Source organism: Atractosteus spatula, chromosome 12 (assembly GCF_055471065.1).
Source record: "Atractosteus spatula isolate fAtrSpa1 chromosome 12, fAtrSpa1.hap1, whole genome shotgun sequence".
Classification (NCBI taxonomy): domain Eukaryota; kingdom Metazoa; phylum Chordata; class Actinopteri; order Semionotiformes; family Lepisosteidae; genus Atractosteus; species Atractosteus spatula.
In genome coordinates, this window is record NC_142717.1 from 2,669,755 (window position 1) to 2,684,757 (window position 15,003).

Here is a 15,003-nt window from a genome sequence, read left to right on the forward strand (position 1 = left end):
AGAATCAATACATTCCCATTCATTCGGACAACCTACAAGAGTACAAGCACAAAATAAGAAAAATGATTTAAACATGGCTTTGAACTAGTGTTCATGGCCTGGCAATTCTAGGACTATAGATTTCAAGCACTACGAAGAAAAAAATAAACTGCAGAAGACGATTAATTTGACAAGATATTTTCATCAATTCAGAACTACTACAGGAATGAAGGTTCTGAATACAGATCCAGCGTTTGCAGCAGTTAACCATATCAGCATCGGATCACTTCGACCAGACAATTTCATGGCTGAAGCACTTGGATTCCCCTATATCCTGTACCACGCTGCGCATTTTAAAGATATGAAAATATCTGCTTCTTTCTGTGCCCTAAGAATACCAATAGATAATGGCATTTCAAATCTAAAATGTTATATTCCCCCTCTCCTCCTTGTGTCTCTAAGGACCCCACTCCTTCTGAAACACCTCCTCAGCAACACACACAGCTGACCAACGATGAAGCCACACACACCGATGAGAAAGGCCCATCGGACCGCTTGCCCACGCAGTCGGAGCGGGCCAGCCGACACCACGGGTGAGAAACAACGAGTTCTGCCCAATCACAACGGGAGCAAGACTACAAGGACGATTCAAGAGTCCAAAAGGCACGCTGACCCTCAACCCCATAAACTTCACAATCAACACAAACAAAAACTAGTCTGAACTACATGGAACGGCACTCGGATCCGAGACCTGGAGACTCGTGCTGTATGTCTACCCCTTTTGCACAAAGGGTCATGGGCACCTGGAAAACGCTAGCCAGCCACACCGGTGAAGCCGACCAGTTGCTTTCAAGCAGGATGGATCCCAAGTAGCTACAGTAAATGTTCTAAAAACCAAATATGCAAGAGGAGGCCATTCACTTCATCTTTGTTCTAATCATTCTTAATCATCTACCCATTTTCTAATAGCTTTCCCAACACAGGAAGCCAGTGCCTATCCCAGCAAGCAGCAGGAACAAGGCAGTTACCACCCCAGACAAGACGCCAGTCCCCCACCGGGCACACAGACCCAAACACACACCCCCACCTCAGGGCCAGCTTCCCAGAAGCCAATTAAACCACCAGTATGTCTGCGCCACCCTAATCTTTCTTAGATCACCCCTTCTGTGGTGTTGCTTGCGACTGTAATGTACTGCACAGGCATCAGACTTCACTGTGGTGCAAACCTCATTCTTTCTGAAGTGAAGGTGAAAACCGTCTGAAGCTGAAGACAACACTTCAATATTCAATGTTTGCGCTCTTCAACGCTTGTTATAATGCGTTTGAGTGGCACTGAATCCAGATGTAAAAATGAAAAATCAATACCGTAATGCTAACCAAGGCTGTCTCGGCTAGGAGCAAGACTGAGTTTGGCTGGAATGGCAAAGATGCGTGATGGGGGAAATTTTGCAGAACAAAAATGAGTAGTATCCATTAAGGGTTTCTCAGTTTAAAAAAGGAAAAGCACCATTCTGTAATGATTTCATAAATACCATGATCATTTCATATTAAGGTTAAGCCTTCAAATATAGACAAATACAGGTTGACTACCTGAATAACTGAAAAAAATGTCACAAGATACCGCTCTTGAGAGAAAACCTGTTGTGCACAAAAGAAGATCAATGTATTAAAGCACCTCGACATTAAAACTCCAGCTAAGAATAAAGATGAGATTGCAACACCTATGAAAAACCAAAAGTGCAGCGTGACTTTTTTTGAACTAGGACAGCACTCTACCACAGCCATGCCTCACTTTCAAGACAAAGTTCAACTGTCAAGGAAACGTGTCCAATAACGGGCATTGCAACACTCTGGTGATAAATTCACAGGCTCCGTGCAGGCTGGCATGCCTTACACTGTTGCAACGCGAGGAAAAGCAGGGGCTTCGTTAATGTGACCTCAGGCTTTTAACCTTATACAAAAGAGCCTAGCAGGTCCTAAACCGAACTCCTTTTCAATACCCGACAGCAGCCTGACCGGGCCTTTCCACATCCGGCCTTGCAATGCCCGACAGTGACACACCAGGGGCATGCGCTGCTGCCAGCATCAGTACCAGCTACAGAACAGGGTGAAATCCACGCTTCCCATGTATTCTTAAAAACACAGAATTCAGAATGGGCGGACGGAGTGAAGACGAGCTCTGGAGTGTCAAAAACACACACCGAACCCTGATTAAGCGACCTCACCGCTAGCCCCGGGATCCGGGCACGATGACAGGTCGCCTGTACGATCCGGTGACAGTCCTGCAGGAGGCGAGGCGCCAAGCATGTGCTCACCAGGATACAGAGCAGCTATTGCATCTCCGCGTCTGGAGCCGCGGTAGCTCGGATGGGAGAGGATTAAAGACCCCAAACAAACAAAAACATCTGACTCGGGATCGGAAAGCGACCTCAAGCTGCACCCTAGGGAGAATCGGGGCCTTTTTTTCCCCCCCGGCTGATGCACGGTGAATGATGATGATGATGATGATGGGGGGAAGCACATCTGGGACGCACGACAGCAGTAACCCGCACTGAGACCCTCGCTGGACGAAGTCACACTTGGCACGACTCGGCACCGCATGTGATCATGCGGGGACGCAGGAGGGCGACGGGGCTAGGCAGCGGCCAGCGGCAAGGGGAATGAGCAAGCAAGCCCTTCTTTTTAAGACGAGGTTGAAGTCGGCAGCCAGTAGGCTCGAACCACGACTAAGGATCATCCTACCGGGGGGGGGGGGGGGGGGGGGAGATAGGAAAAAATCAGTTGAAAGCTTCCGGGTTCAACGTGACTTGCTCCCCGGCGAGACGAGATGAGGGGAGCTGACCCCCCACGCTGGCTCACCGCCCGGGAGCCGGCGCGCCTGTGGGCAATGCCCCCACCGGCACCGCCGAGCCAGAGCCCAGACACGACCGGGGGGGGGGGGGTTGGGGGCCGGGTCACACGCCAGGCGCAAACCCACGCAGCTCGACTTCCGCGCCAGGCTGGGGCAGGTGGACGTGCCCCCCCCCCCCCACGGCCCCGGGTCCGAATGAATGAAGACGCAGGAAACCTCCTCTGCATCGTCTGCTAACCCCGGACGACCCGCTTGCATGATGCACAAGGAGGGGAGAGGGGGGGGGGGGGGGGGAGGAAAAAGTTATCCTCAGGGAGGAAGGCAAAAAAAAAGTTGAAAGTCGCCGATCGATTTCTGTTGACAAAAAAAAAAACCCACCCACCGCCTACATCTCTCCACCTGCGAGCTCCGTGGCCAGCTCAGCCGCTGCCCCCACGCCGGGCTGCGCTACTCACCAAGGGTCAAACTCGTGGATGATGCTCTCGAAGCGGATGACGGCGAAGAGCCTGGAGCTGAAGCCAGCGAGCCACGCCAGGAAGAGGATGGTGAAGGACAGCAGGGACTGCCACCCGGCCGGCTGGGTCAGGCCGCCGGAGAGACCCCCGCCCCCTGCGCCCGCCCGGCCGCTCGCCGCCAGCGGGCCCCCGGCGTTGGCCGCGGCTTTGTGCTTGCTGTCGCTGCCTGCGTGCTGCTGCTGCTGCTCCGCCATGTTCCGCGGCGTGTTTCGGACGGGGAAAAAGAGAGCCCCCCCCCCGCCTCTCTCGCACTGCTCCCCCCCGGTCTCCCCCTCGGCCTCGGCGCTCCCGGTCACTGCGCTGGTGTTGATTTGCGGCGAAGCACAGTAGCACCCCAGCCGGCTCCAGACACACCAGCGCTAAGTCCGACTGACTGATTCAAAACAGGAGGAGGAGGACGGGCGGGGGGAGGGGAGGAAGCGACGAGATGGGGGGGGGAGGGACTCGCCGGCCTAACAGGAAGAGCTTTCCACCTCTCACAGCGCGACAGGTACAAGGGGGCGGGCGCAGGCGCCGGCCAATCAGGGCGCGGGGCTGCGCTGACGGGCAGGAGCGGTGGCCAATGACGAGAGCTGCGGGGGGGGGGGGGGAAGGGGTCGACTCGCAGGGGCTGGCCGGAAGGGCTGGAACAAGCGCGAGCGCCGTTGAGCGCTGTCGCCGAATCAGGCGGCGCGGCTCGCGCTGGCCGGCCGGCCGTTGGGGGCGGAGAGCTGCCCGTCAAGAAGCCGAGTCCCCGGGAACCAATGAAATAAATGAATTCCTTAGTGCAATGGGGACGTCTGCGAGGTAGAGAAGAGAAAGTAGACACCTGAAGGGAGAGTGAATGAAAAAAAAACAGTGGTTTCCTAAACACGCGTTTCCTCAGTAGCGACGTCCGGCGGTGACCAGGACGCCCACCCAAAAGAGCGGGTGGTTTCAGGACAAATAAAATAACATGCCGCAACCCCACCCCCATCCCCACCCCGTGTCCACCCGTGTTTGAAGAAGACGTTGTGAAAAACAAGAAAGGGAATGAGATATCATTCGTCTCAGGTTTTCACCCTTCATGTAAAGCAGCCACGTTGTCATTCTGCCCGCTGTCGCTGAGCTATAAAAACACTTGAGGAGATGACCGCTGACGCCATAAAAGCTTTGTGGGTCTCAAACCAAACCCCCCCTTTCACATTTCTCATTCATTACTCGTGTTCATTTTTCTTCGTCTTCTCGCCTCAGTGCTGGAGAGCTTCCTAAACCAGTCAAACCAGGCAGCCTGCACTGAAGTTCATGCGGGCCACACGGAGACTGGAAATTTCAGTGAAATGCGGTCGCTCTTCTGCGCCGACAGACCACATCACAGATGTGCCTGTAGGAAGTGTTGATATCGTCGATGCAGACGTTATTTTTCAGAAAAGCGGGTATTCAAAGCAGGTGCACCTGTTCTTCACTGCTTTACATACAGACCCCATGCTGCTATCTTGCTCATGATCTATGTGTTGTGTGATATTCATAAATGTTTACATATAACTACCTCTTTCTGACAGCGCAGCCTATAAACTCAGTTTGTAACCTGGCCTAACGTTAAGGAGACTTTTGAGGAACCTGGAATGTCACGTTTTTTCTTTCTTTTTTTTTCCCTTTGACCTTTTCAGAGAGGAATCAGACTTTTCCTGTCTGTTCGCAGCTAGCGTACGCAGGCAGCTCCTCACGCAACGTTTTCAAATCGTCGTGAAACAAGCTGATTTACAAATGCTCCAAGCTTCATGTTAAAAAAAAAACAATGCTTAGAAACAAAATAGCTTTTTGTTTTTGTGACTTTTAGACGAACGTGAATTGATCATTAGGCAAAAATAATGCCCTTGATGCTTAGTTATCTGTGCATACCGTCCTTGACAGTGTGCTTATCCTTCTTATATACTGCGTAAAATGCACATTAAACCCAATTAAACCGATTCTTTTGACTAACTCGCACTGTGTTTAAAATAACATTGCCGCTTAGCATTTGCTACTAGTCATACTGTAGGTGTTATGTCTCACCTGTCTTTCTTTCCAGCGGGTCTTAAGTGGTAATACTCTATTCTCTACTGTTTAAAGTCAAAGGATGTTCATTACAAATACAGCTGGAGGAAAAAATCCTACAACCGTTTTCTTTAATGAGTTTTTTTTTATAATGAATGAGGTTTTGGAATTCTGGAATTCCTCTACATAGAGGAAAAAAAAACAGTTAAAACAATATCCTTAATTGAACTGTTTCTGTCTTGGTTCAGAAAGATTGGGGTTCATGCATGCAATCGGTATGTTTGATTTATTTACTTACAATGATTTTTTAAATAAAGTGAGCTGTGATATACATGTAATTCTTTATTCTGCAGTTTCAGACCCATTGTTTTTTACAATTTGTTCTTCTGCATTAAAATACAGACTTACAATCTGTATTTGTAAGTACAGTAAGTAAGTGAAATCAGTTTCACAGTTTCACATGGGGGCCCAGGAAAATGAAGACATATGCAGAAGAGAATAAGAAGAAGAGGGTGAGAATAATCTTTATTATATAGTGCCTTAGGCGACGTCATCTCAAGGTGCAAACGGTTTTATCATAAAAGAAAGCAAATGCAAAACTACCAGGAAGAAAAATTAATATATTTTAATACATTAATAATACAATGAATTAAGGTTGAATGCTCATGTAGAAATAAGGGGCTAAGAGGGTAATTTGAGCAAGGTTACAGTGTATACAGTGGGTAGTAGTACCATGAGCTCTGCTATCAGATTGAGATATTTTATTCAATCAGAGACTTTGTATTAAAAAAAAAAACTTTCAACCTGTAGTCCAGGATTGTGGTGCGTTTAGCTAAAAACAAAATGTAATGATACCCCTGTTCTGTGTTTTATATTCTGACAGCATTGTGTAAGCCAGCACACTACCGTGTGCTTATTTGATTTAGATGCAAGGTTGACTGTCCACAACGTACAGTAGAAATGATATTTGATACCAATTTTCTGAAACATTTTACCCAAAAGTAACATATTGCTCAGGTGTTTTCCAGTCCTGCTTCTGAAAAGCCCCAGGCCAGCTTGTCTCACAGGTCACTCTAAAACACCAATTTTTTAAAGTTGAGGAAAACTTTAAAATCAAAGCTATCAACCGTAGCATGGAACAACTAAACAAGTAATTTGTTCAATTAAGGAAATTCTGGTCCTGGTGTGGTCTACAGCTTTTTGTTCCAAACGATCTCTGAATTGGGAGGCACAGTGACACAGGGGTAACACATTGCTATCAGGATATAAAAACACAGATCGGGAGTATCGTTCCATTTTGTTTTTAAATGTATTTCTTTTCATTTTTACTATTCTTCTATAGCGCTTTCAAATGCATTGACTTAAATGGCGTTTTCCAAATGAAATTCGATTGATCAGTTGACTGTATAAAACATTTCTGAGAAAGAAAGGCTACTGAGGGTTGACTGGCTACATACCAGTTTGCTATTGCTGGTATAACACTTACAAAACACAATCTAAAAATCGATAGAGTGTGGCTTTATACATAATAGTACTTATTGTTGAAGAGATCACTACATATATGGAGCACTAAAGGACAGCCTGCACTTTTCTGTTGGTTTGCATGTTGAGATTAGATTACACCGCTGAAAAAGGCTTCAGAATACAATGGCTTAAATAAGCCTTTGTATACCAGAAGTAGAAACTTTTATGTGAAACTCAGTAATGTACACGTCTCAAATTGTCAAACATGGTTATTTCTTGGGTTTTTTTAGGTTTCTTTACATCAGCTCAGATACAGTACATCTACAGTCCTCGTAGTGATTGTAACAAAAGCATGGGAAAGAATCAGGATTTGCCTGGGAATTAATTATTGATTGTTCATTTAGAAAAAGTATGATCTACTTCCGCTGAATTATTTTGCCGACAGCTCATCTAAAAGCTTTTCGGGCCAGCATGTGTCGTCATGTCAGGAATTAAAGTCAGTACCGTGGAAGGACGTTGAAGAGATATGAGATAAAAGTATTACGGGGTACCCGGCCTATAGTCTGTCATAATGCCAGAGGAAGTTTGAATCGACAGTAATGCATGTTGATCAGTAAATGATCGTGTGACCGCGTGGTTTAATAGGAGCAGTCTTCATGTGATCTTCAAGCAATGTGACATAAGTCCCACTGTTCCACATTATCCTGTAAAAGGATTTAAGATACATACCGTTTAATCGGGACAATTTGTTTTTTAAATCCAACCCGATAGATTCCTTGTTCCCTTTGCTATTCTCTGGTGATGAGTCACCATGTTCCTATTTTGACTCATTTTGTTGGTAAACCCATACAAATTGCTCTGCTTACACGGTCAGGTGTTCCACGGCCATTACTGTGAATCATTTAGTAGTTCTTGGTTCAAAATGTATTAAGAATGTCAATTTTATATATTCGTTTCATTTTCTGCATTTACAAGGATGGATGGAACTAAAAACCCTGGGCTGTATGTTCAAAAATCTTTAACACTTTTTAACAGATTTTCATTGCTTCCTAATGGGATTTAATCATTTGTTCTTTCTAATATAGATCCGTTGCTTTTAATGCCTTTTCCGGATTTATTTTATTTAATTCCCATCTTTTCCAGAATTTATTATTGTATTTATCACTAGCTATAATCCATTTTATGGAAGCTGAAACTAATGCAAATTATGCAGCTTTCATACCCCAGTACTAAACCATTATTCTTTATAACAAGGAGCGACAGGAGGATTTCCTGATACTCCAACTGCCTTTCTTTTCCCTAGCTTTTTTTCTCCTCACCACAAATTAGTTTAAAACAAGTGGTTAGGGTTTTCCCTGAGAAAATGAATAATCTCTTTAATACACAGGTTGGTGTTCTGATGCTGTTAGTGTATTTGTTTTGTTTTAACAACGATACAAGACAATAACAATACGATTAATAATTTTATTTTCAAAGCAGGAGTCAGAGGAGCAAGTTAAGCTGTAGGATGCTGCCGTGCTGTGACAGAGTTTTGAGGCATTGACTCACATAACAGTTAACAAAGGTTGATGAGGCACAAAGCAACAATATTGTGACCAAACCTTTTGTTTCAGGGGCTTCTGGGATGTGTCGGGCTCAGAAATGCTGGCCATTGTTTCCTGGCTCTTGCCACCTAAAGAAATTAGAGTGAGAACTAAGCGCTACTAAACGTCACGATAACAGGTCACTCTGACAAAAGTCCTGCTTCAACAGTTGCCCCATTTATACACCTCCTGTGGGGCAGGGGCAAAAGGGGCATGAGGCGGGATGTAAAGATGTAAAGATCACCACCACCAGAGACGGCATCTTTTACTTCGTCCAGGAACTACCCCGATGTCCGGCGCAGATCATGACCCACACAATTCCTCTAGGCAGACTGTCTCAGTGTCCCATCCGTCCTGGTCTGGACATGCAACTGACCACCGTATTATTCGGTTCTGTTTTCGTTAAAAACAACAAGAAGAAAGGGATATTTCAGGGGGCGACGTGTCCGACTTCCACGGTCTCATCAACAATAAAAGTCAACAGCCACCTTAGCTCATCCAAGGCTTTCTTCAAACAACCCTTTCCTCGGACTGTTGTCATTACCCACAGGATATCTATCATCACAGCTTCCTGAAACACTCGGATTCCGGCTCCTCCTGGGGGAGCCCCGGGCGCTCCCAAGCCAGCCGAGAGAGATGATCCCTCCAGCGTGTCCTGGGTCTGCCAGGGGACCTCCTTCTGTAATTCTGGGGATCACATTGTACAGTTTCGTTCATTATCTTGATCTTTTGTGGTACAATAGTGAAGCACACTAACAATGCGTCAGCCTGTTCTCCTACTAACTACACCCTTTTTCTTAGTCATCCTTCTGTCAAAACCTAATTATACCCAAAGAAACATTATGTTTTTGGACCATGTTACACCCTATAAGTATTCTTCAAGCGAGCTACTTCTGAAAATACTTGCAGAATTTTATGCTGTAAGATTAATCTCATTTATGGGCATTTTTACTTTTGTAATAAATCATTTCACCGCTGCTTTATTAACTTGCAGACTGCTGAAGACAGAAGCATCATGAGGGAATTCAATTTTGTGCATCTATCTTTGCAACCTGCGGTTGTAAAATATTTTTGAAGCCAGCTGTCTGGAATCCCTGAGGATGCAGGTTCCAAATTGAATCATAGCTAAAATAGTATTTGCAATAGTGCTGCTGGGTTCTAATTCTCTCACACTTTATTTTCAACAATAAATCAAAGGGCACTTTAAATTGTGTCTAACACAGAAGGCTACAGAATACCTCATCTAGTATTTTCAATGACGACGCTAGTGCTCAATTCAAGGTTAACTAAAAACAAATCATGAGCTTTTTAATAATTGAAAATGAAATTATCCAATGGAAAGTTGAAAATGAGTTTTGTGAGTAAGAATTTAACATGTATTTTCCGTGTAATACATCTGTGGCAGGCAGTGACAGCTGACAGAGATAATTGGCTTGAATCATGAATGATGGCAGCGAACTCCAGACAAGTGTAGAATTAATTGTCAGAAACGGAGACAGAGAGCTGTGGTAAACAGATGTACAGTAAGTGCTCCTGAGATACCGGCAGCCGAGAGCAGAGCCCCAAGCTGTGATCAACTGAATTGTGTGTCCCCAGAGCTGGAGAGGATGCAGTCAAGTGCCCAAGGCAGCACACAGAACCAGGAGCCCAGAGCTGCTGGTGACACCAGCTGTCTCATAATGAAACACAATTGTTGTGGCTGGCAGCTTCATGATATGCGAAAGGCTGGAAAAAAAAGATGACAGTGTGTGGTGACAAATATCTTGTTTTACAAAGATGAAGAAGACGGTTGTCAAAACATCTACTGACAACTAATGCATTGTTATGTAATAGGTTTAGCTAGGTTTGAACAGCGAGATCCAGACCAACTTGCTGTCTGGAGTTTTGGGAAGTCTCAGTGAACAGCACACTGGTGTCCCGCAAGCAGCAGGAACAGTTTGAACAGGATGCGGTGTACTTTCCTCCCGTTCTGTCCCTCCCTACCCTTTACCACCAAGATCGCCTGCAGTTAAGACACTTATGGGAGTAATGGTGCATGATATTACAGTGCGCGTTCAACCCCTTTCACCAGTTTTCAATGGAATTGAGATCAGGAGATCAGTGAGGGTGGCAAAAGTTCGTCCTCATGTTCCTCAACGAATCACCCATTACCCGCCTATGAGAAGGTCTGTTTATTTGACTTGTGGTTCCTCATATTTAACCAGTGAGTGTCATAAAAAAATACTCCGTTTCTCTCAGACTTGCACCAAGCAGTTCTTCATTTGTATGTTGTCACCCTGTGTACAGAGGAAAAGGTTTGGAGTATATGAAGTACAAAAAAGCAGTGATTTTTGATAATCTGTGTGGTTAAAAACAGGTGTTGTGGCTGTAGTATCTCTGTCTCGCCCATCTTCGCCTCAGCTGAAAGCCATAAGTTGTGAGCGATAAGATTTGGGGTGGGGTGTGACTGAAGGAATGGAATCTGACTTTGCTACTTTGTGCTGATAAACATCGGAAGGGGGAACTGATGTAAAGTAATTTACAAACACAAATCTTCAGAATATACTTGACGTGAATCTATGGAAAGTTTACTAGCATTTATATCTGAAGAGATATAAATTCTTTGAACAGAATCTGGAAAATAATTATTCATTTAAAAAGAAAAGATTTGAAGTTCAGAAAACAATGAAATCTGAATCAAAACACTGATCGGAACTCCTGTATTACTAATGCTCAGAGAGAAACTCTTTTAGAAATGTGTTCATTTAAGTCTGGATTCTTGTACCGTGGATAAAGCAGATTCAGTTTTCCTTTGGGTTACTCAGGCTGGACTATACATGTAGAAAATTTGCCTGATATCTTCTAAATCTGAATTAAGAGCTTTCAACTGCACTAAAATCCAAATATGAGTCTGTAGTATAATGCAGCTAACAGAAGAATATTTTTGCATTAATAAATGTTATATCTCATATACGTAAAGCTCCTTTATTCCACACTGTTTAATGAGTGGTTATGAAACATTTTGAATATACCATCGGTCTATAAGGAACAAGTGACAGTCAAGACCAGTAATTACTATTAACTCACCGCAATGTTTCAGCTGTGGTCTCAAGATACCAGGGACCTGGGTATCTGAGTGATGTCTGCATAAATGATCAATTTAGGCCACTTCTCCCTTGCCGATCACAAATACACCATTTCTTTTCTGTTTCAGGTCTCATGTGCTTTGCACAAAGCACTAGCTTCAATTCATTTGGAAAACATAATTTCATATGTTTTGTGCTTGAACGCTCTGTGTAATTGATGCAGAACGGGGCTCACCAAGCCATGAAACATGACACTCATCAGTTTCAGTTTTCACATATGAGTACCTTCTATTTACTGGGAAGAAATGGTACTATATGGAAGAATGACAGAAAGCAGTAAAAAAGTTTAATTTTCTGGGCAATTTACAGCAGCTTCACCTCAATAACCACAATATAGTTCCAATTTTATGCACGCCGAATCGTGTGAAACTTCACTTTTTCAACATGCAGGTGTTTGGCTGCATTAGAGTTTGCAACATCACAGAAGATGTTCTCACCAAATATGCTTCTTTCTTTATTGAGGTCAGTTTATGTAAAATACAGTAAGTTGCCTTTATACCTCTAGACTTTAAAGATGAGGCTAACAGGTATAAGCTTATTTCATTCTCTTTTGTTAAACGTGGAATTTCTGTTGATTTTTTTCCCCCTCTGTACTCAGCACTCGGGAATAATTAATCAACCTGACCTGTCACCGCAGCCCTGGAGAATTTCAGACAGTGCCTTTGCATCTTCTGAGCGACAAGGGCGATCCAGCCATCCAACAGCAAGGCTCTGAAGTGAGCCGAGCTTGCACACAGCACGTATTCAGGCTCAGCTGTCTGGGAGGCGGCTGGTACGCAGCGCGCAGAGCTCCTCTCAGCTCTGTGAATGTCATTGTCTTGCCCTGATCGAGCCTAAACACGCTCAGCTACAGTAAATCCTTCAGATATCTGCTGAAACGGAACCTGGAAGAGAGCCTGTACTGTGGGCAGCCCGCTCCTATGTCAGGGGTATATTCAGGATCTGAACTGTCTCCTTTGGGATGATCGATTTTTAATGCATGTGCCACTGGATAGCCTCAGTTAGTACCAAAGTGAAACATATATACTGTATATACAGAAGAATGTTCACTATTTTCTGCTACATTCTTTCACCATTTGGCTTCTTTCTATTGTAATTTTACTCATGTATCTGGATCCACATATCCTGTATACAGTACTATTTTTTTTCCCTGATCCTAACCCAATGCAGTCCACACAGGGAGAGAGGCAGTAGCTCATTTTGTAGACAGTTCTTTCAGGACACCTCTCCTGGGATAGCACCAGCCAGTAAAAGTGACTGAGTGGCATAAACAGAATGTATTATAACCGATTACTGCGCGCTGCCCCACAGAATACCAACAGACTTGCTATTTTGCAACTCTTCACTTGGTAAATGTTGGGAAATCTGTTTCATTTAGTTCTCCTGTCCTAAAAGTCCTCACTTCCAGTGGCTCTCTGTCTGGAACAAGCTCACCTCAATGTGATTAAAACATTACAGGCTTATGTCGTACAATGCATGACTGGCTTTGTACAGTTAGTGTCTGTGAGAAACAGTTAATCTTGCATCAGTTACTGTAGTTCTGTGCACACTGGCTTAACCATTAACAGGTGATAAAAAAGAAGACGTTCTAGCTAGGATCACAGGACACACACAGAGTATAATGGGAAATGATTGCCAGGGGGCTTTCACTGAAGTTTCACCTTCATTTCATATTCAAGCCGTCTAAAAATTACTTTCACTCCATGTCCCTGAGCCCTGCAACACAACCGCACTTCTGATTAAAGAGTGTCATTTCAGTGTTAATGCAAAGCCAGACGAAATCACCTTGAAAACTGTTTATTAGTCATAGTCCAACAGTGGCAAAGGAGACATCAAAGACGTAGTTCTAGCAATTCATCCTGAGATTCTTAAACATTCAAATAGTAGAAGGATGCCCGAAATCTTGTTTGCTTTATTTTTTTAAACATCCCAGCACAGTGGGAGTCAGTCATGGGGGTCAAGTCCAGAACCCTGGAGAGGAAGTGCAATACCACACTGTACCTCCTGGGGTCGCCACTAGACTTTGGTGGAATTAAGGCCCATAGAGAAGCGCAGCTGAGGTAGTTTTTTCTTCACAGCCGGCACTTCATTGTTAAACCTAGTGATAACACAGAGTCACATTTACTCCCACTCCCACACAGCTTGCAGCTCAGACAGAATGACAGTGTGATAATTTACTTTACCGGCACCCAAACCATTTTGTTTCAACAGCAAAAATAAAAATGTAATTCGCCAGCATTAGCAACAATGGCATCCCACTAAAACATGCTGCATAATTTCCATAAAATATGAATATATTGAAAAATGTGTACAGAGGGCAAATATGATTTTTAAATCAAGCTTCGTTATTTTTTCGTTCTAAAAGACTTGCAGCCTTCTCTTCTGCAATTACCACCTCGTGACACAGTGAAACAACGACACGGCTTCTCATTTACTCAGTGTGAATTGGAAATGTTCAAGCCAAGAAACCCTTTGAAGAGTTAACAGTTACAAAAAGAAAGCTAAAACTGCTTTGGTAATTATTTGAGCAGGTCCGTTAAAACAACCGACCACAGCTGTTTCCAGTACTCGTTCAGCGATTTCCCCATAGAATCGGAAGGTTTCTGAACAACAATTGAAGTTTAGAGTCCTAGAAAGAGTCCTTCACGTCCCACCTGTTTCAGCTCTGATTTATATCGCCTAATTTGCCTTTTGTGATGGAAATACTGTACAATTTGTAAATGTTGGTAAATAAGACTTATTGTTATGGGGAAGCTCAGCAATGTAAACTAATAACAAACAGAAAACTGCATTAATACCTGTTTGGGAAATATGTTTTGAAAATATTCAGTGCTGTTTGATACGGTGTTTTGGAAACTTCATGCAGAAAAAACAGCATTGTTTTCATAAATCTGAAAAGCAGCTAGATTGTTTCTGGTACAATCGATTGTTAACTTTTGGATGATATCAGCAGATAAATGTATGTCTTTTACTAACTGTGATGGAGAAATAGAGGAGATCACAATGACATATGCTTTGAAATAAGTCAGCAATAATTACATAATTTTTTGCTTGGTTAGATTCGGTGGGAGTATCATCACTCAAATGTTCTGACTTTTTATGAATGTTTTTTATTTAGCCTGATTTGCCGTAGTAAGTCAGTGATTGAGTAACAAAGAATCCAGGTTGAATCTGAGCTTTTTCCAATAGCCGTCTCTGTCTAGCAAAACCAGGGAGAGTGATTTGCCACAGAACGAGAACAATCTGATAGAGAAGTAATGAGTCTCAGTTCTGATCAGATCTTGCTTGTACAGGGTAGTCCCACTGCCCACCGCAATGTAAACCACACTTTGCCCTAGCTGGAGGAGGACTTTCCCACAGCCTGAAAAGCTAGACCATGCAATACATTTGCCGTGTGAACCTTCACAGAGTCAGGAAACGATTGTACCCAGAGAATTGTATTTTTATTGCTTCTCGGTATATTTTTTTTCTTTCCTCACTTCGGAGGTGCA

At 43.9% G+C, this 15,003-nt stretch overlaps 1 protein-coding gene across 1 annotated transcript in view; it reads right to left on the reverse strand.

Annotated features, from left to right (window-relative positions):
* Positions 1-3,738, reverse strand: part of stt3b (STT3 oligosaccharyltransferase complex catalytic subunit B) — a 58,782-nt gene extending 55,044 nt beyond the window's left edge. The window contains exon 1 of the mRNA XM_088929066.1: positions 3,286-3,738. Within this exon, the coding sequence (XP_088785192.1) occupies positions 3,286-3,539 (254 nt within the window). The 5' untranslated portion in view covers positions 3,540-3,738. The remainder of the gene's footprint in view (positions 1-3,285) is intronic.
* Between the last annotated feature and the right edge of the window lie 11,265 nt (positions 3,739-15,003).